Genomic DNA, 24,909 nt, shown 5'->3' on the forward strand with positions numbered 1-24,909 from the left:
GAAAAGAGGGATTTCAGCGGCGTCGAAGCTCGATCTTCCCATTCCGATGCCGGGAGAGTGATCTTCAACTCTAGATCTACAGTTGGAGGTAAGAAAAGTTGGGTTTTATGAACATTCACCATACCCAAGCTTTAAACCCTTGATTCGAGTATGGTTTCTTGAGATCTTGTAAATACCTTTTGAAATGATGAATCTAAGGTTTAATAGATGATTTATGTGTTGATCTTTAAGGATTTGAAGAGATATTGACAAGGTAGAAGAAGCATTGTGAGTTGGAAGTGATTTGAAGGGTTTGAAGTCATTTTTGGGCAAAGAAGGTAAGATGGTTTCCCTCACTTGAATCTAACCTAGATCTAGGTTAGAACCATCCTATAGGACCTTGAAGGTGTGAAGAATGGGTGGAGAAAATCCCCATTTGATTCCCCAAAGAATGGAGAAAATGGGGAAGAAACAAGGTTTTTCCGCCAAAACCGGTGGGTACAACCGGCGGGTACCTACCCGCCTGAGGGTACCCACCTGAGAAGGCAGGGGTCCCTGGCCAAACCGATAGGTACAACCGGCGGGTATAACCGGCGGGTACCTACCCGCCGGTCATAACCGGTGGGTAGACAGCCCACCTGTCTTACCCACCTGTGTGGCCAGAAGGTGATCTTTATGTCCGATCGAACCCAAATCGGACGTGTGACCTTCTTTTGACGTTCTAAACACGATTTTGACATCAGATTTTATTAATTTCGATTCTAAAATGGTGAAGTGCTAACCCCTCTCAATTACGTTAGGTTCACCAAGTCTTACCCGATTCGCTCCGGATCTCGCCCGTACCGAGCGGGAATCCTTGTACGCTACAAGTAAGTGGAGAGAGGACGTTTGGCCTTGTTTCAAGGCACTTGTTTGGCAGTCATATAACTATATCTAATCTAGTCATGTCATCATGAATATGCTATATAGATTAGTCATTCCACACATTGATGTGCATATGTGCTATGTTTACTTTCAAATGCAAATTGAATGAGATGTTATATGTTGAATGTGGACATCATGGTGCATAATGCATTGATAGACTAGATTGCCGTAGTCGGCTTGGAAACGAATGCATTGGTGGCCCGTGGTATGGGACACGGAGGCACTATGCAGTCGTACTATTGTCATATAGGAGCATGCGGTATTTGGATTCTCACCATCCCGTGCTACGACCCTTCCCAACAGGGGTTAAGGTGTTGGGTTGCCATTTGGGGGGAAGCAGGGGTCGCGGTTGTCAGACACTGTGGCGGTTAGGCATTACGCCCGGCGAGTCATGTAGGACAGTCGGCAACCCCGGTGGTACATTCAAGAGGGCCAATCGTACTGCTTTTAAATTGCTGGAGTCAGCACCTTTATTTCAGTTATTTACATTTATTTTGAGAGCCGGTGGACGGCATTGTCTTTATTTTTCCGAGTACTCACGGTGGGCCTTCTCCAACAGCCCTATGGGCGTATCGCGGGAGGGAGTTCGCGGCTCGTACCCGGAGTATACGCGCACTGTGGTTGTAGTAGCACTTAAACCAAAGACTTAGTAATGTTGCTTAGGTGGATGTGAATTAAAATGTATAGCATGGCATGTAGTGCATATGATGTGTTGTAATGTGTGGACTGTTGTGTGTGGTCCACCTCTCTACTTACTGTGCTAGTGAGCTCATTCCACGTGTACACCCCCTTTTTAGATGATTTTGCAGGTAATACATCTGAGGAGCAGGGGGTGGGTCCCACAGTCGAGTTTCCTGAAGAGGACTGGTGGACCCCTGAGGAGTTTGAGCACTGCTTAGACTGCTCGTGCGAGAGCTGTGCTGCAGGACAGCAGTTCTGAGGCAGAGCTGAGCTCTACGTTGGAGGCCGTGCTGATCTCCACTTCCGAGGCCGAGCTGAGCTCTTCTATATGATGCCGAGCTGGGCACAATCCTCGATGCCGAGCTGAGCTCCAGCCTTGATACCGAGCCGAGCTGTGTACTCTGATGATTTTGATGATTTCCTGTATATACTTGATATTTGAACTTTATTCTTTTTGTGTATATATCATGCCTTCGGGCCCAAATATATATAATTATGGTATTATCATTGGGTATCAAGTATATGGGAATTATTTACAGGTAAAACTTAGTCTTCCGCTGATCTGATGAGTTGATGTTAGTGTGTGTATGCTGTGGTGGAATACAGTATCTGATGATCCTGGCAGGTTTGGGTTAACCGGTGTTAACTCGGTCACCGCTCCGGTTCAGGGTGAACGGGGTGTGACAAACGGTGGTATCAGAGCGTGATGCTCTGCTCCACTCACAGCGTACCATTAGAACCCCGTAGACTCTATAATAGGAAAATGGGGTTGGGTAAAGATAAAAGCTTAAAGATTAAAAGTCAAAGAAAGAAAGTATAAAATGAGGTTATGTTATAAGTTGCATTCATGGCATGCGTGAGTGTAGATAAAAGGTATTAGATTGGAACTATAACCTATAAAGTACTATTTCGACGAAATTTCGGCAGCATAACGGCGTAAAATGGGATTTCCAAAAATTTTACACAAAACCTGATAAACAACAGATAATCATATAACAAAGAGCACAGATAGAAAAAAATCACATCACCACAAGACCACACGGGTACTCCACATATGAAATCACCACAAAATCCATTATCCAAAGATATTTTATTCTATAAATGAACCAGTTACAATACATATACAAGGAATGAGAAGAAATAAGTATACAATGTCTACAAAAAAGGAGAAAACGGGTAACCAGCTAGTGTGGGTGAGCCAAGCCCTCACTGGTCGTCGTCATCGTCATCGATGATCACCACGTTCGCTGGAGGCCTGGAGTTGACGTCGAAGCGGTGATCGTAATAATCGAACCTCGCGTTCACCAGCCGTACCTCCCTCCGAAGCCGGCCATAGTCTGCTGAGATAGCGTTGGCCCTGGTGTCCAAGTCCTGACCCAGCCTAAGGAAGGAATCCTCCAAGGTGGTCTGCCTGGAGACAATCTCGTCCAGCCGCCTCAGTATCTGAACCTGGCCATTCTGTAAGGCCCGCATGGAGGACGTCATGCCCTCAAAGTCGTAGGCACCACTCCCAGGTGGTGGGGCTGTAGCTCTAGAAGAACTAGGACCAGGACCTCTCGACTCCTGAGGCGCCTCCTCAGGGATGCTGCCACCCATCAGATCCTCCTCCTCGTCCTGAGGAACGTAGTCCTCATCCTCCTCACTGGACTCCTCCTCCATGAGGACATCCTCCATAGGGGCAGCCCTCCTACCCCTACCTCTCTGAGTTCCTGATCTAGGAGGTGAATCCATGAGGGTCTGAAGACCCATCTTCAGGAGGTTTCTCCGGTCGAACCTATCAGCCGGAGTCTTCCCCTCCTCACCGCTCAGATCCACCCCGAAGAACTCGAAGATCCTAGTGAGGATCCTGCCGTAAGGAAATCCTCCATCCTCTGGGTGGGAAGTATGGTGCTCCATCGTTCTGAGGATAATATAGGGAAGGCACAAGTGCTCGCCGCCTCCCTCTGCGGCCGTGAAGATGCAAAAGGCAATGAAAGCCGCCATGAAACCCACCTGGTTCCGATGACCTCCTCTGGGGAGCAGGTTGAACTGGATCAACCGGGCGAATAGACGAACCTCAGGATAGAAAGATGTCTCGGACTCCGGGCGACTGCTGCTGCCGCAGATGGTCTCGTAGATGAAGTCCGGTGTCTCCAGACTCATGAACGGTCCCTGAGGCCTACCCCTGGGGGGACTGTAGTAACGGTGTCCCACCGCCGATATACCCAAGATGCTGGCCAAGGTGCCTACCGTCAGCTGGATATCCACTCCCTTCACCAAGCTGCTGATGGTGAACTCCCCGTACGGATACGACACCTCCAGGTTACAGTAGAACCGACGGACGAGCTGCTCCTAGCATGGTCGGTCCACATGAAGAATAGAGTCCCAGCCCAATGCTGAGAACCTCTCCTGAAGCCTAGCCTTGTGGAAGTCCTCGACTACCACGGTCTTCTCCATCAACACTGACCCCTTCAGGAAGTTGGGCCAGTTGGCTGCGGCCTCGGCACTGAGGAAGTGCTCCTCATCATAGTCTGTAGGGTCAGACTGGGCAGGTGCAGATCTCCCCGTACGAGGAGCTGAAGAGCTGGTCTCCGCACTCTTCCGCTTAGAAGCGGTGGTCTTACGTCTAACGCCAGAGGAAGATGGTCCTTTGCCGGTGCGTGACGACATCCTGGCAATAAGAAAAGAAAGTAAGGATTAGTACAGAAAGGAAAAGACAGCAGCATTAAGAACGGGAAATCCAAAACCAAATTCATGCGAAACAGAACGGCGACAATCTAGGAACGATAGGAAACCTATGACATGATGAACGATAGTTGACAACGCATAGGAACATACCAAAACAGTAAAATGACAGCAAAAGCAAAGAGCATGTATAACACGAGGGGATTCAAGTCCAACGCGCAAATTCGAACATAATGGAGAACAAACGGAAACCATAGGACTAAGACAAAATGCCATAGTAGGGGGATGATGGAAATGCAAGAACATACCCCAAATAGACTATGGAGTTCCATGAGTACATGTATGGGATGAAAATCAAGGGAACCAATGCCAAAAAGAGGTATTTTCATGGAAATACATGGGGATTCCAAGCATAATGGATGATTCATGGAATCTAAAGCATAACGAGCACAAAAAAAGTGAAATGCATCACAATGGAATCATCAATTGGAGAAAAGGATCAAAAATTTAAGAAACCCCAAAATTTGGAAACCTAGGGCACGGATTGGGGTTTTCTCCAAATGAAGGGATGAAATTCCTATAAACTACGAATGACTACAGTAGAAGCATCACAATCACATGGTAATACTATTCTATGGAGAAAAATGTGGAAAGGAAGCCTAGAAAGTAAACCCTATTCATGCATTCTATACAAATGGAAATTCTGAGAAAAAGGGAAGAAGGAGGAACTTACTTGAATGAAGATGAGTTGACTCTTCTCTAAGACGTTGAGTAGGTGAGTAGACCCGCGAGTAGAAGTGCCGAGGAGACCTCCAAGATCGGCCAAGGGAGAAAGGAAGAAAGAGAAATGAGATGGGGAAAGAGACAAGACTGAACAGGGCCTGTAGGGCCCTGTTCGTGTTTTATCACGGGCATAACCGGTGGGCTCCTACCCGCCGGTGCCACCCGCCGGTTAGGGCAGTAAAGACCGGCGGGTATAACCGACGGGCTCCTACCCGCCGGTTCAGCCCACCGGTTATGGCAGTTGGGAAAAATTTTGAAAATTTGAAAATTTTCCTCCTTTTCTTTTTCCCTTCTCACCTCCTAGCATGATTACATTGATTTTCACTATTGATATTATTCCTATGATTAATATGCTATGGTCAAGTGGGACCATTGGCATGTATGCTGTGGACCTTGCCTGTATCATGGAATTGAGCTATGATTATTTACAGGCTATCATACACTACAACACCTCATGTAATGGCATATGATTGTGTGCCTAAATCAATTCTATGGTGTTTAATCAATATGGTGTGTGATGTGTTCCAGGTACCAGGATACGATGGTACGTACTAGATCCGGTAGTAATGCCCGAGGTACCTCGCAGGGTCCTTGTCGGGTCGGTCGACCACAAAATCCCAGGGGGTCCCGTTCTGTGGGGCATACCTCACCTCCACTACCTCCAGAGACCCTTGGTCAGGGTGGGGCACATGGGAACCCACCTATGACTACACTTCCAGACCCTCCACCGGTCATTACACCGGGAGATGTTGCTACAATAATTCAGCAGCCCCAACAAGCTTTCCAGCAACAAATGCTTCAGCAACAGCAAGCATTTATGACTGCCATCCAGCAACAGTTGGATTTTCTCAACCGGGTCAACCTCCCCGGGTACTCACCCCACGGGACCCACCTGTAGGGTCGGGAACGGGACCACAAGTGGTGGGTACACCTCCAATCCCACCATTCGGTATTCCTCAGCATGGGATGCCTCCTCCATACTCCTACTATCCCGTCTATGCTCCTAACTTCCCGGCGATGAGCAACACGTCAAGGGTGGTGGAGTCTTTCAAGAGGAACTTACCACCGGTATTCTCTAAGGTGGGGAGTGATCCTCTAGAACCGGATCAATGGATCCAAGAATTGGAGAAGATATTTGAGGTGCTTGAGTGCACGGATGACCAGAAGCTCATTTGTGCTGGGTTACAACTCAAGAAAGAGGCAAATTCTTGGTGGCAAGCTTCCAAGCCTATATTGATGGCTGCTCATCCAGAACCTACTTGGGAGCAGTTTAAGGAATTGTTCTTGGATAACCATTATCCGCGCAGTTTCAGAGATCGGAAGGAGACTGAGTTCATGGCCTTAACTCAAGGAGGTAAGACTGTCCTTGAATACCAACAGCAGTTCGAGAGTTTGTTCCATTTTGCCCCAAGGCATATGTGAACAGCTGAAGAAAAGGCAGCAAGGTTCCTAAAAGGCCTAAAAGCCGCGATTGGGTCTGTGCTTGAAGTCTTGGATTTGACCGAATATGGCCAGATTGTACAGAAGGCCAAAACAATGGAAGATAAGCAAAAGGGTGAACAGTCCCTCACTCCTGGACTGTGGAAGAGAACAAATCCATTCCCGGATGCGGGAAATTCCTCCAAAGCATACCGCGGATCATACAGTTCTGGGCCTGTGTATAGGCAGCCCTATAGGCCATCTGGCTACCCTCCTAGGCCAATTGGTGGTTCGGGTTCTACTTCTTTTCGCCCGAACACTAGTGTGGTACCTACAGCTTCAAGACCACCTCGACCTCCATCTGCAGCGGGTCAAGTGCAGAGGGGCCCCGCTCCAGTTCCGACGTCTCAGATTCGTTGTTTCAATTGCCATTCCTATGGGCATTATGCGAAAGACTGTCGGTCCCGACCAGCCTTGCCCTCCGGTCAGCCCTCTGCGTACCGGCCTCCCTTACCTCGAGGCAGTCAACCGCAGGGAAGGATGTATGCCCTATCAGCCGAGGAAGCTGAGGCTAGTACAGAAGTTGTAGCAGGTACGTTTTAAATTTAAGAAGTTCATTATGATTAATATTGATGACCTGCTGAAATTATTATACATTGTTATATTAGGTATCCTACCCATATCGGGCATACCAGCCAATGTTTTATTTGATTCAGGAGCTACTCATTCCTTCGCATCTAAGAGATTTGTAGGGAAACTTGGGATGTCACCCAGGATCCTAGACCATGGAATGATTGTTAGTATGCCTACTGGTAAAATTTCACAGTTGAAGGAAGTGTATGGACCGTGCCCAGTGGAGATTAGTGGGAAGAACTTTGATGCGCAACTCATTAAATTCAATATGCAGAATTTTGATGTTATATTGGGTATGGATTGGCTGTCGGCTCATCGAGCTAACGTGATCTGTGCGGAAAGGCTAATTAAGGTGACAGATGTCGAAGGGAAAGAGTGGGTGTACCGAGCAGATACAATGAAAAGGGTGAGGAAGGTCCTCGTCTCCGCTCTCCAAGCGGTAAAGTTGCTAGAAAGTGGATGTCAGGGTTTCATAGCCTCGGTACTCGATGTTGATGCAAGAGTTACACCTCTAGAAGAAGTAAAGGTGGTTAAAGAGTTTCCCGATGTTTTCCCAGATGATCTGATGCATTTACCACCTGATAGAGAGTTGGAGTTTGCCATAGACTTGACTCCTGGAGCAGCTCCAGTATCTAAGGCTCCATACAGGATGGCACCAGCTGAATTGAAGGAGTTGCAGATGCAGTTGCAGGAATTATTAGATAAGGGGTTTATTCGCCCAAGTGTTTCACCTTGGGGTGCCCCGGTGTTGTTTGTCAAGAAGAAGGATGGTAGTTTGCGTATGTGCATAGATTACCGGGAGTTGAATAAGCTAACCATTAAGAACCGATATCCATTGCCACGCATTGATGATTTATTTGATCAGTTGCAGGGAGCCAGAGTATTTTCAAAGATAGACCTTCGGTCCGGCTATTATCAGCTCAAGATAAAGAGTAGTGATATACCCAAAACAGCATTTAGGACTCGATATGGCCATTATGAGTTCCTGGTGTTGTCCTTTGGGTTAACCAATGCACCGGCAGCATTTATGGATCTCATGAATCGAGTATTCCAGGATGTGCTCGACAGATGGGTAATTGTTTTTATTGACGATATCCTGATCTACTCCAAGACCGAGGAGGAGCACACTCAACACTTGAGAATGGTGTTACAGAGGTTGAGAGATCAACAGTTGTTTGCCAAGTACAGCAAGTGTGAATTCTGGCTTGAACAAGTTGGATTCCTGGGGCACGTAGTGTCTAAAGCCGGAAATCGAAGTAGATCCTGCTAAGGTGAAAGCAGTAGTGGAATGGGAAAGCCCCAAGAATGTTACAGAAATTAGAAGCTTCTTGGGTTTGGCTGGATATTACCGGCGTTTCATCGAGAATTTTGCTCGGATCTCAGCACCAATGACCAAGTTGACGAAAAAGGGTGTGAAATTCGACTGGGCAGAGGAATGTGAGAAGAGCTTCCAAGAATTGAAAGAGAAGTTGGTGACTGCCCCAGTGCTGACTATTCCTGAAGGCACAGGTGGAATGATAGTTTATACCGATGCTTCCAAAGTTGGTTTGGGTTGTGTTCTCATGCAACGTGGAAAGGTAATAGCATATGCATCCCGACAACTAAAGGAATATGAGAAGAATTACCCCACTCATGACTTGGAACTAGCCGCAGTCATTTTTGCCCTTAAGATCTGGCGACATTATTTGTATGGGGAGAAGTGTGAGATATACAGTGACCACAAGAGCCTGAAATACTTCTTCACCCAGAAGGATTTGAATATGAGACAGAGAAGATGGCTGGAACTCATGAAGGATTATGACTGCGATATTCAGTATCATCCCGGCAAGGCTAATGTAGTGGCGGATGCATTGAGTCGGAAGACACAGACTGTGTCGCTTTCATACTTAGCAGTAAGCTCACCACTTGTGCAAGAGGCGATGCTAATGGAAGAGACCCTCTTGTATGAAGGGGCAACCCTAGAGCTTGAACCTCAACCAGAAAACCTTAAATGGTTGACGGCATCCTTATCGGCTCTACAGGTGCATCCGGCAATTAGGCAAGAGGTGATTGTGAAGCAACCTTTGGATCCTGAATTACAGCGGATCAGAGTTAAGGTTCAAGACCAAACAATGAACGACCCAGATTTTACTTTAGCCAGTGATGGGGCATTGATGTTTCGAGACAGATTGTGTGTACCCGATGATTTGGATATACAAGACAAGATAGTGAGAGAAGCACATAACTCCGAGTACTCACTCCACCCAGGAAGTACCAAAATGTACAAAGACCTCAAACAGAGTTACTGGTGGCCAAGTATGAAAGTCACCATAGCTTTGTATGTGGCGACTTGTCTTACCTGCCAGAAGGTGAAAGCTGAGAGGCATCGACCTTATGGTACCCTTCAGCCACTCCCAGTGCCAGAATGGAAGTGGGAAAGGATTACAATGGACTTCGTCACCGGACTACCAGGTACACCTAAGGGAATGGATGCGATATGGGTGATTGTGGATCGGCTTACCAAGACTGCTCATTTCATTCCTATCAAGACCAAGTTCTCCATGGCCAAACTAGCACAACTTTACATGGACAACATAGTGCGTTTACATGGAGTGCCAGTGAGCATTGTTTCAGATAGGGACCCAAGGTTCACTTCCAGATTTTGGAAAAGCTTACAGCGTGCCTTGGGATCACAGCTGAGTTTGAGTACAGCTTTTCACCCACAGACGGACGGTCAGTCGGAGCGAACCATACAGATATTAGAAGACATGCTCAGGGCATGCGCAATGGAGATGAGTGGCAGCTGGGAAGAATATATACCTCTTATGGAGTTTGCATATAATAATAGTTACCAAGCTACAATTGGGATGGCTCCATATGAGGCGTTATATGGCAGAAAGTGCAGAACTCCTTTGTATTGGGATGAGGTAGGTGAACGTCGAATGTTAGGACCTGAGATGATCCAAATGAATTGTGACAAGGTCGACGTTATTAGGGAACGGATTAAAGCAGCTCAGTCCCGTCAAAAGAGCTATGCGGACACCCGCAGGAAGGAGATTGAATTTCAGCCAGGAGAAAAGGTATTTCTCAAGGTCTCTCCTACTAAAGGTTTGCAAAGGTTTCACAGAAAGGGGAAGTTGAGCCCAAGATACATGGGACCATTTGAGATCTTGTCCCGGGTTGGCTCAGTAGCCTACATGCTTGTTCTGCCACCTTCGCTTGGAAATGTTCACAATGTATTCCATATATCCATGCTGAAGAAGTACGTGCATGATCCATCTCATGTGCTACCCGTGGAACCAGGGTACCTAGAAGCTGATATGACCTATACAGAGCAGCCAGCTGAGATTTTGGACCGGAAGGTGAAAACCCTTCGCAACCGCTCCATTTCCTATGTAAAGGTGCGATGGGCTGATCATTCACTTGAAGAAGCATCTTGGGAGGTAGAAGAAGAAATGCGAGCCAAGTACCCTCATCTTTTTGATCAACCAGGTACGCAATTTCGAGGACGAAATTTTTCAGAAGGGGGGGTAATGTAATATCCCGCTTCTTAAACCCGGTCTGATTTCGTGGTTGAACCGGTTTAACCATGCAGGAACCGGGCCAGAGGATGTTAGAGCGGGTTCCTTATGGGCTATGATGGCACGGGTGACCTTAAACACCGGCTGGCCCGACAAGTCCGAGCCAGTGCCAGAAGAGACGGGAGTGCCCAAACCGTGTACGTGCACCTACCATAAGGCTATGTACGGATAAAACAGGTATTATATCTGTATTTTTAAGGTTATATACGTATGCTACATTGTATGCTTGGGGTAGGGTCCGAGCCGAGGTCAGAGCCCGGTCAAAATCCTAAGTTTTGACTCTCGGATGGGTATGTCGGGTGGGTACACCCACCCACCTGAGTGACCCACCCAACACTATTCACTTAATTAGGAATAGTATATAAGGCTTTATGAGTTCTTTTCTTTCCATTTATTACCCTCGTACGTTTGGTGAGAAAAGTAAAGAGGAGAGAGAAAAAGAAAGGGAAGAAGAAAGGAAGAGGAAGAAAGGAAGGATTTCAGCGGCGCCGAAGCTCGATCTTGCCATTCCGGTGCCGGAAGAGTAATCTTCAACTCGAGATCTACAGTTGGAGGTAAGAAAAGTTGGGTTTTATGAACATTCACCATACCCACGCTTTAAACCCTTGATTCGGGTATGGTTTCTTAAGATCTTGTAGACACCCTTTGAAATGATGAATCTAAGGTTTAATAGATGATTTATGTATTGATCTTGAAGGATTTGAAGAGATATTGACAAGGTAGAAGGAGCATTGTGAGTTGGAAGTGATTTGGAGGGTTTAAAGTCATTCTTGGGCAAAGAAGGTAAGATGGTTCCCCTCACTTGAATCTAACTTAGATCTAAGCTAGAACCATCCTATAGGACTTTAAAGGTGTGAAGAATGGGTTGAGAAAAGCCCTATTTGGGTCCCCAAGGAATGGAGGAAGTTGAGAAGAAACTGGGGTTTTTCCGCCAAAACCGGCGGGTGCAACCGGCGGGTCCCTACCCGCCTGAGTCACCCACCTGAGAGGACCAGGGGGTTCTGACCAAACCGGCGGGTCCTACCGGTGGGTCCATACCCGCCGGTCCAAAATCGGCGGGTAGGACCGGTGGGTAGACAACCCACCTGAGTGACCCACCTGAGTGGCCAGAATGTGATTTTTAGGTCCGATCGAGTCCAAATCGGACGTGGGACCTTCTTTCGACGTTCTAAACACGATTTTGACGTCGGATTTCATTAATTTTAATTCTAAAATGGTGAAGTACTAACCCCTCTCAATTTTGTTAGGTTCACCAAAGCCTACCCGTTTCGCTCCGGATCTCACCCGTACCGAGCGGGAATCCTTGTACGCTACAAGTAAGTGGAGAGAGGACGTTTGGCCTATTTCAAGGAATTTGGTTGGCATTCATATAACTATATCTAATTTAGTCATGTCATCATGAATATGCTATATAGATTAGTCATTTCACACATTGATGTGCATTTATGCTATGTTTACTTTTAAATGCAAATTGAATGAGATGATATATGTCGAATGTGTACATCATGTTGCATAATGCCTTGATAGACTAGATGCCGTGGTCGGCTTGGAAACGAATGCATTGGTGGCCCGTGGTATGGGACACGGTGGCACTATGCAGTCGTACTATTGTCATATAGGAGCATGCGGTATTAGGATTCTCACCATCCCGTGCTACGACTCTTCCCAACAGGGGTTAAGGTGTTGGGTTGCCATTTGGGGGGAAGCAGGGGTCGCGGTTGTCGGACACTGTGGCGGTTAGGCATTACGCCCGGCGAGTCATGTAGGACAGTCGGCAACCCCGGTGGTATTTCAAGAGGGCCAATCGTACTGCTTTTAAATTGCTGGAGTCAGCACTGTCATTTAATTTATTTACATTTCTGTTGAGAGTTGGTGGACGGCATTGTCTTTATTTTTCCGAGTACTCACGGTGGGCCTTCTCCAACAGCCCTATGGGTGTATCGCGGGAGGGAGTTCGCGGCTCGTACCCGGAGTATACGCGCACTGTGGTTGTAGTAGCACTAAAACCAAAGACTTAGTAATGTTGACTAGGTGTATGTGATTTAAATGACTTGCATGGCATGTAGTGCATATGATGTGTTGTGATGTGTGGATTGTTGTGTGTGGTCCACCTCTCTACTTACTGAGCTAGTGAGCTCATTCCACGTGTACACCCCTTTTTAGATGATTTTGCAGGTCATGCATCTGAGGAGCAGGGGGTGGGTCCCACAGTCGAGTTTCCTGAAGAGGACTGGTGGACCCCTGAGGAGTTTGAGCACGGCGTAGACTGCGCGTGTGAGAGCTGTGTTGCGGGGCAGCGGTTCTGAGGCCGAGCTGAGCTCCAGCCTTGATATCGATGCCGAGCTGTGTACTCTGATGATTTTGATGATTTCCTGTATATACTTGATATTTGAACTTTATTCTTTTTGTGTATATATCATGCCTTCGGGCCCAAATGTATATAATTATGGTATTATCATTGGGTATCAAGTATATGGAAATTATTTACAGGTAAAACTTAGTCTTCCGCTGATCTGATGAGTTGATGTTAGTGTGTGTATGCTGTGGTGGAATACAGTATCTGATGATCTTGGCAGGTTTGGGTTAACCGGTGTTAACTCGGTCACCGCTCCGGTTCAGGGTGAACGGGGTGTGACACTGGAAGCTCCCTCCGGGCCAGCTTCTAATCTGTGTTCTGTAGATCTACGCCAAGCGGAAACGTGCAGCAAAAAATTGCATCATTGATATTGTAACACACAATAAGATCTAGAGCTACCAGCTATATAGTTCTTTGATGCTCACTATTTTCGTTCTTCAGAGTGGTAGGAAATAGAATTCAAATGTTAAATACATACCCACACAAAATGAAGTAAGATATAATAATTAACATGTATTATGAATGTGTATTTCTTGCTATCTTTCTCACTAATGTATTAATGGTAAAGCGGATAAGACATTTGGTCTATCCAAAGAAGGTTGTAGTAGTTGCCTTTAAAAAAATAATAATAATAATATTCTACTTCACCCATTAGACAAGGTTTTACAGTTTGCTAACATACATTGCCATGACAGGATGTTCTTATGTGAATGATAAGCCACAGTTTTTGTTAGGCACTTTTGAAGCTTGTTCGTGTTGGTGTATGATGTCTTGTATTCCGTCGTAGTTTAACTCAGGGAGTACTGGTGTAGCACCTAAACAGGCAGGACGGCAGTCTCGCTAACCGGTTAGTGGACCGTGGGGGTTGCAAGGGGGCAGGAGGGCCCCCTGCACAGCAGGGGGTGTAGGGGGGCACAGCCCCCCACTCGAATTTTTTATTTGAGGGCAATTGTGTACTTTCCGGATTAGGGTTTTTTCGCTATATATTTGTAGCGAGGGTTTCTTTCTCTGTAATGTAAGCAATACTGAGAGGTGTGAGGACGAGCGTTGTAACCCTATTCTCCATTGATAATGAAGCAGGATCTCATCTCACTGGGGACGTAGGCAATCTTGCCGAACCTAGTAAAATCCGTGTGCATTGTTTGTTTTGTTTTTCCATTATCTTCTGCATCGTTTTAAGGTTGTGTTTCTACAGTTCGCCCATCAAAGAATCACACGCATCTAGAAGAATTACCTGCCATTTTCTTTTCCCACCATCCGCCCCCCCCCCAAAGCAACAAGATGCCTCACGTGCATTTCTAGTCTACCTTCTTTTTTATGTGATCTTTTTTTATTCTCTGGTATGTTCCTCTATTCTTCCCAAAACCGAATTGCTTCTTGTATTATCTGTCTCGACAATAATTATTTACTTTATTTGGTTATTTCGTAATAAAAATATGTTCTAGAATTGAACCAAAATCATCCTCATATCATCAGAATTATTTCCAAGTTTGCTTTCTCATTTCGTCCTCTTTCTTTTATTAAATCTGTTGAACTGTCTGCTATGTCTCTTGCTGAATATCAAACATTACCATCTCGAGATCACCCATTCTGATTTGTGATGGTTGTATGGATCCAGTTTCTTATAGTGGTTGGGTTATTGTGCTTTTAGATCAAAATTTCATTAGATTAATTTGAGCTATGGAATTTACAGGGACTATGTTGTAATCAAAAGCCAAAGACATCTAGCAAGGTTAGCAACAAGAATTGGCAACGGATTGTTGAACCCAAAAAGTTTTATATTTATTATGTAATTTGGATATGAAAAACTTTATATGATATGTTACGGTGTTCTAACATGTTTATTTATGATGAAAGATTGAACAACTTCAAGGCGTATCAATTTGAAAAAGTCTTTCATAAAGATCAAGATTAGTTCGAGCTATAAATTGTAATATTCATGTAAACTTGATATTGGTGTCCATAATACTGGAAATCCCATAAAATTCATAGAAGGACCTAAATAAGCAAACTCAAGAAACTAAGTGGTTTGACTTAGAGAACTCAACAAACTTGTTGTCCTTGGTCTTCTGTGACATAGCTATGGTCATCCGTGGGTACATCCAACAAAACAATAGCAGTGGTTTTTATGTCCCTGTCCTATAACAGTCTTCGGTGCAAGGAAGATATATTATTTCGCACTAGTGACATTTAACTCATTGATTATACTTTAAATGCATCACTTAGACTCTTAAGAACTTTAAGCATCTTAAATGATGTAATGAGCTTTAACAACTAGTTTTTTCTTGGAATTATGATAAACTCTTCAAAAATTAAATGATTTAATACTTCCTATTGTTTTGAACTCAAAATCGGTTTGAATTTGACCTTGAATACTTCCTACTTCAAAAAAGAAAAAAACCATGCTCGACTAGTATTGATGGTTGCAACGGCTTGTTTGTTGCCTGTATAAAGGCTCGAGTCATTTGAATTTTAACAAGCAGTAGAACAAAAGCATATACTTGAGCTAAAAAGAGTATCATCTTGAGAAAGGAAAAGCAAATCTTGTGAGAATCATTGTGCTTAATTGTTCAACTCCTGGCTTGTATGAAGTCTTATTGTTGTTGTGTGTGAACTTGTTGACGCTTACAGTTTGTACATTACATAGGAGGAAATCCTTGATCAGTGGTCTAAGTACTCAATTCAAGGAACTGTGATTTGGTTTAAAGGAAATCCATGTTCAATCCGAGGGACTGTGATTGAATTAAGGAAATCCTTGGCTCATAGACCGAGTACTCAATCTAAAGCGTTGTGATTGGGCGTAAGGCTAGAATCATTAGTATTAGATCTGAACCACTTTAAATTGTTTGTTTGTTTCATTGTCACTTACTCTATTTCTATTTCCTTCTCTCATTTGTATTTTGATATTTCATTTTTAATTATTCTCTATCTCTTGTAGGTATATGAGCAAAAATAAGAAAAGTTTCACTCAAATTCACCCCCACTTGGGTGTTCCCATTCATTCTTACAACCGGTATCAAAGCAAGGTTACCTCACAAAAGAACCTTATCAAGATCGAGGATGGCATATGCCCCATCGTACGTGGAAAGTCAAATCAACAATGTCCATCAAACTACAGCTACTAAAAGAATCGAATGACTATCTTCTTGGAAGCATCTGGTAACCTCTTTTCTCCTTTTTATGAACACGGAATGATCAGCATTGCTTCTCTGGAAACCCATCTATCTTCGTCATAACCAAACTTCATATCTCGGACCAAACCCGGGGAGACTGCTTGAGACCATATATCACCTTTTTTCACCTGCAAACTTTCCCTTTCTCCCCCTGAGCTCGAAAACCTGGTGGATACAACAAAGACATGGAGTATTATAGAAGAAGGTTACTCTATTCCAACTATGACAGTTGATGGAGTAACAAAATCTAAAGAGAGAAGTGTTTGGACTTCAGATGTAGAAGGTAAGTATATATGTAATTCTAAAACTAAGAAATTCTTGTATTGTGCATTATGTGCTGATTGATATCATAGAATCTCTGCGTGCAAAATTGCTTCTTAAAAGTCTATCCCGAGATGGAATCCCAAGATCACAGCTATTCAAGAAGATAAGAACCTTAATAAATTGACCATGGATGAACTGGCCTGACTATGCCCTGGATGTTCAAATGACTTTGACGAAGCCATCAATCTATGGATTTTCATGAAGAATAGACAATGGATAATACTGAGAAAGGACAGGAGAAAGGAGTGTGAAATGGAGATGGAATGGCATCAGAATTCAGATATAACCAAGATAAAACATACTGCTACAAAATGGTAAGAATCAAATACTCTTAAAGGAAAGTTATTACAGACAATGTAATTTATATATAAATCAAGTGTCCTAACTACAATATTATTCAAATAACCATTTCCTGGCTGAAAATATGCATCAGTGTTTCCTCAATCCAGGACCTTGTGGTAGGAAGCCTTGTTATGCGGGGGTTCTTTGTGAACAAGGGGTTCGGAGGCCCAACTTACTTGAGGGATGATTCCATTAGTAGCTTGTCTCTCTCTGTAGGATGCCCAAGTGACCATATAAAGACCAGCAATGATGAGAAAACCCCCTAAGATGCTGTTTCCACAGTGAAACAGCAGAAAGTAAGTTAGATTATTCTCACACACATGATTAGCATATTCACTCTTTACCCCCCACCCACCCACCCACCCACACACACACACACACACACACACACACAAAAGAATCAAGCTATCATTCTAAAACCTGAGAAACAGAAAACTGACAACCAAATGCAATAACACAAAACCAGAAAGTTGAGTAAGCCAAATGAACAAATCAAAATAACTTTCTTTGTTGTTTATATAGAAAGTACAGCAGATAAACTGAAACTAGTGTGTTAAATTATAATAAAGATGCGATTAGGGTTTTGCGTAAAACCTTCCCAGATAAATAGGACTTCCAAGGAAAACTCTTGACAGGAAAGCAGATGCAGCAGGTTGAAGAGGATTATACAGAGCCACCATTGCAGGCCCCAATATCTTGTTGGACCAAGTCAAGAGGCCATAGTTAACAGCAGATGCAATAACACCCTGTGAGAACATGTCAAGCTTTCAGTACATATTACCAATGCAACACTGCTTCACAAAATTCTTCATACAACAACAACAATCATAACCTTATCCCAACTGAAAACAACAAAATTCTTCATATTTTCATTAAAATCAGAAAGTACACATTAATTCACCATCTATTTGGAAGTCATACAAGGTGGAGGAAACTAAATGCAGGCAGCTGTGAACATTATATATACTGTCCTGCCAAAGGCACCAACATGGAAATACTTTAATCCCAAAAGGTGACCACATTGAGCTGTGGTAAGTTGAGCTTGTGTGAATCAGCAGAAAGAAAAGGCCTACCACTATATAAACTAGATTTGTATCTCAACCAAGCAATGAGGCAGTTCATAATCCCCATTAATAGTCCTTCGATGTGCCGCTAGGGTGTAATATCTGGACGCCCCAAAGATTTTTTTCTACAGCTAACCGTCCACTTCAAACATCACTGACATGGCCAGTTTCCAGTCATATGGGGATGATGAGAAGAGATATATCTTTAAATCCAGAGGGGCTATAATTGGAGATTCCATTCTTTTCAGTACATAAGTTCCTATAAAAATGGGAAATGACCTATCTTTGAGTGCGGTTTGAACCGCAACCTCAAAATACTATAGTATAGCTGGAGATTGAGAAAATCAATTTTGCTCTGGCGGGCTCAATCAACATCCTACCTTCACAAGGTTAGAAATGTGGACGTACCTTTCCCCTCACCTATTATCCCTCTTTCATCCCATGAGGGCTAAGGGAAGAGGCTACACGCAAGTCAGCTGGTAATCTCAACTGAATAAGCAATCACAATCAGCTGTGAACATTATATTTACTGTCCTTTTTTATTGATATTTTATGATGATGAAAATTGGATTAGGTATGCAAGCTAGGGAATATAACTAAATCATCTTTTCATAAACAAGTATGGCAAAACAAAATAATCAATCAATCAATCACATTAGGAAGTCCCACATGGATTTGAAACAGAAACTTTTCACGGTTTTTCTTTTCCTTTAGTATGTTGGTTATTGGCTTAAAAAGATATAAGGTCAAGCAAGTATTTTGATTCTGCATGCACTGTGCATGGTAAACAGACCAAGCAAGATAAAACCTTCCTCGATCAACAGACCAAGCAAGATAAAACCTTCCTCGATCAGGTAATAACAAAGTGAAGTCTAAACCAATTTGGGATGGCTGAACTTTTGTTACATGATATGCATGAACTGAAACAATGCTAGGAACTTACAGCATACAAAACTGCAACTAGTTCAGATTTTGTCAAGCTCCAGTCTGTAGATTCATTGTTTGACAAGAATCCCGTCATTAGCATAAAAAGAGTACCAAACGCATATGAGAGTGCTGTCACTGATAGACTGGCTGGATACTTCACCAAAACTTTAGCCTGCAATTGTGTGAAGGTTATCCTTTCCAACCTTATAAAAATTATAGAACCACTTTATCTATGAAGACTAGTAAAATAAAACTCAAAATAGAAATAAATTAGTTATATTATAATTTTATCATACAAATCCCGTTTTACCAGTAAGATTAGCTATCAGACAGAAAAAGAGTTCTGTGCAGTTCAAAGTTCAAACACCCAGAATCCAGTAAACAAACATATGAGAAAATGATGGGAGAAGTTGCATCAGAACTAATGTCAGATGTGCAAGAAGCCAAGAATGAACTAGAAAAACTTGAATATAATGCCTTGCACTGTATTTCTGCGACCATACTATGGATTTTGAAGATGACCATGATACTGCAGGCTTCAATTTGGTTCTCTGCCACATGGAGAGATGTGGCATACCAAGACTGTCCCAATTATGGGGACCCACAAGATTAGCCACTTGCACAGTAATGTCAGCCCCATGACCCAACTTGTATTGCATCCCTTGAACTTCTTTTATTCTTCAATAAAAAAAGACAAAAAAAGGACCTCCTCATGAAAAATGACAGAAGAATTTGACCTGAAACTTGCCAAATGGAAAGAGGAAACTCTCAAGGCAGAGTGTTGGGCAACTCAGGCCCAGCGTATTTGTGGGGACCCTGGGACCATGAGGGTAACATTATATTGATTTTTTTTCTGGGACAGTTGGCATTGGTGATTCTCTCAAGGCAGAGCTTGGTCATATGTTTTGATTGAATTGAAAGAGCTTCTGCCTTGGTTATAATTGGCTGAATCAAGAGCTGTGGACCATGGCAATATCTTCTCCCGTTAAGGAAGACCAAATCCTTGGATGTAGGCTGGAAATGTACCTTTTCTCAGACATTGAGGTCAGCCAACTCTTTAGCTGCTGATGAGTTAGCTGAGAATGGACCAACAGGGGTTTCATGTACCTGGGCAGTATCCAATAGTGTGGTCCCCATTTGGGAATGTTTGGCTTTTGACCTCACTGTCATTTTTAGAATCATATGCTGTTTTCCTTGACCAATAAAGCTTGATTATTCATTATGAAGGAAATTAAAGTAAAAAACGAGCATCCAGAGGGGAAAACCACAATGGAACTACCACCTGTGGTGGTAGTCATCAACATAACAAAGGCTGCCAACTCCAGTGAATGATGTCTCCTTGAATGCCTATAAATAGATCTGCAAACACACTTTTATATTGGCTATCACCCCTCAGGTCTGCTAACCTAATCCCAAAATTCTCTGTCACAGTGGTCCTCCCAAATTGACCATACTATAGTCACAACAGTGCACTACCACAAGACTTTGCTTCTAATAGCAGAACGGACCATATCCTAATACCTCATTGGTGAAGCAATAGCTTAGTGAAAACCCAATCCAGATGAAACATAACAAGAAAATGATATAAAATTTCATATAAGAGGAACAGGATAAAAATGAATCTTTTAAGTTAATTCTTCCTCTGCAAGAGAAACATGTAAGAGAAAAACAACCCAATCTTTATTATGAAACAAATAAGAAGTGGTAGTCTTATTATGAGCAACTTCCTATCATAAACCCTTGCATTTCTAAAGGGGAATAAGCTTCTCAAATAGCTTTATGGGGGGAATGGCACCTCTTACACAACCACATTAAGAGTCACAAACCATAGAATTTGTGATCCACCTTATCATCTTTTGTGTCTTTGATCCAGGAAATCATCCAGAAGAAGATCCAATATGTTTTCTAAAACTTGGATCTCAAACTCCAAAAAATCCTCCTAATCTAAGGATTCCAATAAATTCTCCAATAAATCAAACACCACATCCTAATCTAAGGATTTCAAGAAATTCTCCAGGAAATCATCCACCTCGTACTTGGTTTCGGGCATTTTCACAAGGCTATGATTGATATAGGCTACTCTCAAAGCAATGACGACCACACTTTATTCATCAAAAAATGTGGTAGGAAGATTGCGATCTTGATCGTCTATGTAGATGATATTGTTGTTACTGGTGATGACCTGGTAGAGATACTTGAGTGAGGAATGCGAGATCAAAGATCTAGGGCAGCTTTATTACTTCCTTGGCATTGAAGTTGCCAGGTTTTCTCGTGGAATCTACTAGTCTCAGCGAAAGTACATTCTTGACCTTTGTTCTGAGACAGTTATGTTTGGATCCAAGCCAACAGATACTCCTATTAAGGCTAATGGTCACCTGATTAGCAAGGAAGGTGACTCTGTGGACAAGGGGAGATATTAGAGATTAGTTGGGCGCTTGATCTACCTTGCTCATACATGCCTTGACATTGCATTTGCCGTCAACATGGTTAGTCAATACATGCATGATCCCTACTCGACTCATATAGAGGCTATGTTGTTCATTGTCCATTACTTGACATCTGCCCCAAGACGTGGTAGCATCCTATCTTCATGATCATCGCAATGTTGAGGCCTTCACGGATGCCGACTGGGCAGGTACTCCTAACAATCACAAGTTTACTACTAGTTATAGCACCTTTGTTGGTGGTACCTTGTTACATGGCAGAGCAAGAAGCAAGCCATAGTTGCCCGGTCAAGTGCTAAAGCAGCGTTCCATGTCATGGGCCACTCATGGCTCATGGCATTTGTGAGCTCCTATGGCTTCATGTTCTTACAGATTTAGCTGTCCCTGCTACCATTCCTATGAAACTCGTTTGTGATATCAAATCTACCATCAACATTGCTCACAATCCTGTCTAGCATGATCGAACCAAGCATGTGGAGATCGACTGGCACTTCATCAAAGAGAAGCTAGATATGGGTCTTATCACCATGTATTTTGTTCCCAGTCGTGAACAACTAACTGATGTATTTACTAAAGGTCTTAGTAGTAAGATGTTTCATTCTATTATCTGCAAGTTGGGCATCTATGATATTTATGCACCAACTTAAGGGGGAGTGTTGTAATAATGGGTTTTTTGGGAAGTTGTTATAATCCAAACAAGTCCTTATGTCCTTTAGAGGTTTAATGGTTCTAATAATATTCTAGAACTTTCTCTCCATTATTATAAATAAAGAGGGTCAGTGTCCTATTAGGCACAAGTCATTACCCCATCCAACAGTTATGAACCACAATGGTGTTTTTGTAATATTCTTTCTTAATCAGCACCTTATGTGTATCTTTCTCACAATCTGCTAACTGTATTTCTCTTCTATTTTCTTTCCACTTCTTCTTTCTCCTTCTTCCTTTTCTTCTCCTCCACAACATTTCTGCTGGCTAATCTGTGATCTGATTCAGTACATCCCCCATTCTTAAACAGATAGACAAACTTCAACCAAACTGTGTTTAAATCAACTGTAATCATTCTCTTGGTAATCAGGATCTTTTCAGTGGACTACAAAATACAGTATCTCTGCCTAACCATTTAGTTGGAGCAGCCAAGAGTAGTGTCAATTTTCCGGCAGGATAAGATGCCTACTGAGGAACATTCAGAACAGGGGTGGAAGTTTAGCCTTCAAAAGGTTTACCCACTCACCCAAAATCCCATCCTGAGTGTAGTCGAGAAAATAGTGTAAAGCAAACACTTCCATATGACCTTTTAAAGAATTTAAAACATCATGTGTTATACTCACTCCATCGCACTACATCGATACCCTCATAAGAAATCTATCTGATATAATAAGCTAGAAATTAATCCTCACTAACTAAACTACCTGAACAAAAATGACAGAAATGTAATTCTTTTCTGATGGTAAATTGAAATGATACTAAGGAAATGGTAAGCAACAATGACCTAAACCCATCAAACCCCATAATAGTGATCCTAGCCTGTAGCTAAACAAGAGAATATCTTAATTGAAAGTACTGTATGCTTAAATAAAATGAATGTAGTACCTGTATGGCTAGATAAGTGGCCATGCACATACAGTTCCCTACTAAGCATAACACACCAACATGCCACCGATCTATCCCAAACTCCAGCAAACTATATATTAACCATCCAGCAGGCTCTGGTTGAGCTTTTGCACTTATCTCGCTTAGTCCTGAAATATCCACCACTCCATCTCCAAACACAGCAGGACCCCTAAATAGAACCATCAGCACTGCACCTGAAACACAGACAAGGGTGCCAGCAACCTTCACCTGTCCTTCAATTCTCAGCAAATTCACTGTTTCTGTTCTGCATTGATGTGATGTAACAGTAAGAATTTCTTTTTCACCCTTATGGTACAAAACATGCAAAAAATGCCAGAAGAAAACTAAGACATCAGTGAATTAGAAAAGTAAACAAACCAATCGAACTCACCCCATTAATGCAGCCAAGATGAAAGTAAAGACTGGTATTGAAGGCTGAATAGCTGCAGCATAAGTGGGATTTGTGTAGCTAAGACCAATAATAAATAAAAGCTGGTTGCAGAAGACCCTACACATGACTAAGTAGGTAAGCAATCAAAGTTCTACAAATTTGTTGACAGCACAATTTCTCAGTCCAAACCATTACGTTGAAAGAAACATAATGAAAAAGTTTAAATTGTAAAGATTTAGCAAAAGTTTAAATTGTAAAGATTTAGCCTTACCCAGTCAAACCAAGAAAAAAGAATGACATAAGAAGGCGTCCAGTTAATGGCAGTCGAATCCTTCTGAAAAGAAGAAACATGGATGGTATTATAACACTACACTTCTAGGTTTTGTGAAATTAGGAAAACACATTATGGCAGTAAAAGGGAGACATAAAATGCCCTAATTGCATCATCCACGAGCCTTGAAAGTAAAAGATATAGTGGAGAGAGAGAGAGGGCTAACTTTTCACGGAGGTATGCGACAGGGGCGAGGATGGAGAGGGCGAGTACATCACGGCAGACGCAGTAAACGATCTGATTCATCCCCACGTTCAAAGCGACCTTTGTGATGACATGATATCCCCCATTAAACAACTGCACCAAGGCCATGGCTGCATGGGCCTTCCCAATATCTCCACCTCCACCAACACAAAATCCTGTCATCTTCCTGGATCTCCCTATAATCTCATATACATATAAGACTGCGTCTTCGTCTTCACTTCCAGTGATCTTTGGGGTTTTGATGAAGAGATGAACCAACAATCGATGAATCAAATTAGTGACAACATAATGAAATTGATAATTTGTTTCTCACTACTCACTCCCCTTTACAACTTCTTCTTATTTTCCTTCCTACTGAGTTGTCAAGGAAGGAATCTAAGGTAAATTCTTCAACCGCGTTTTCAATTCTTCATAATCATGCTTCACCAGAGAAACAGGGAACTTCAGTATCTGAATCCCCTTGGTTTACCAGGAAACAAAAATCCCTCGCTTACAGATGTTAGATGTATGTATGTAAGTTAGGATGTCATGGGTTTTTGCGTTTTTGGTACGATTTCAATTTCAATTTCAATTTCGATTTCGATTTCGATTTCGATTTCGATTTCGATTTCGACTTCAATGTCATGAGGTAATATTATATAAATTGATATTAGGATGCTGGGTCATGGGTGTGACTTTTTCACCTAATTTATAAAAATCGAAATCAATTTCAAATGAGTTATTTCAATGAAATTACTTGAAATCTATTTTGCTCTTTTTGGTTTTTTAATGAGCACTGTAAACACCTCGTCTTGTCACCCTATATACCTGCAGTGGTTAGACAATGATGAGTTGAAATTCCCCCGAAACTTGACGGGATCTTTTATTGCCAAGAGCCATTCCTCTTGCCTTGATAATAATCTGAGTGTCCATGATAGTATGGGACGATTTCAATTTATTTAAAATAATTTTAAAACATGGATAATTGGTTTCGATATGTCTAGATTGAATGCAAACCGATCTTGGTTCGAACAAAGGGCCTAACAGAATCAGACCTTGGATGTCAACCCAAGTCAAAATTGTACTGACTTACTGTAGACCCCAACAGACATCATTTGGC

At 42.8% G+C, this 24,909-nt stretch overlaps 1 protein-coding gene across 2 annotated transcripts; it reads right to left on the reverse strand.

Moving 5' to 3' along the window:
- Nucleotides 1-15,952: 15,952 nt before the first annotated feature.
- On the reverse strand, nucleotides 15,953-24,320 carry LOC122077482 (WAT1-related protein At4g19185). Of its 2 annotated transcripts, none has more exons than XR_006139803.1 (8): nucleotides 23,773-24,319; nucleotides 23,547-23,609; nucleotides 23,276-23,392; nucleotides 22,864-23,149; nucleotides 18,846-19,001; nucleotides 17,433-17,584; nucleotides 16,608-17,108; nucleotides 15,953-16,337 (listed from the first exon to the last, which is right to left on the reverse strand). XR_006139803.1 is itself a non-coding variant. In XM_042643433.1 (8 exons), the coding sequence occupies exons 1-8, from the start codon at nucleotides 23,970-23,972 to the stop codon at nucleotides 16,287-16,289; spliced, it is 1,119 nt and encodes a 372-aa protein (XP_042499367.1). In that variant the 5' UTR covers nucleotides 23,973-24,320; the 3' UTR covers nucleotides 15,953-16,286. The 2 variants fall into 2 exon arrangements, 1 of the variants encoding a protein (XP_042499367.1); XM_042643433.1 differs by having other exon boundaries at nucleotides 17,015-17,108; nucleotides 23,773-24,320.
- Nucleotides 24,321-24,909: the final 589 nt, after the last annotated feature.

The sequence above is a fragment of the Macadamia integrifolia genome, chromosome 4 (assembly GCF_013358625.1).
Source record: "Macadamia integrifolia cultivar HAES 741 chromosome 4, SCU_Mint_v3, whole genome shotgun sequence".
NCBI lineage: Eukaryota > Viridiplantae > Streptophyta > Magnoliopsida > Proteales > Proteaceae > Macadamia > Macadamia integrifolia.

Coding starts and splice junctions, on each gene's coding strand:
- LOC122077482 (XM_042643433.1), bottom strand. CDS start 23,972: ATGACAGGATTTTGTGTTGGTGGAGGTGGAGATATTGGGAAGGCCCAT. Junction 19,002..22,863: donor CCACTTATCTAGCCATACAG/GTACTACATTCA, acceptor ACACAATTGCAG/GCTAAAGTTTTGGTGAAGTA. Junction 17,585..18,845: donor TAGTTGCAGTTTTGTATGCT/GTAAGTTCCTAG, acceptor ATGTTCTCACAG/GGTGTTATTGCATCTGCTGT.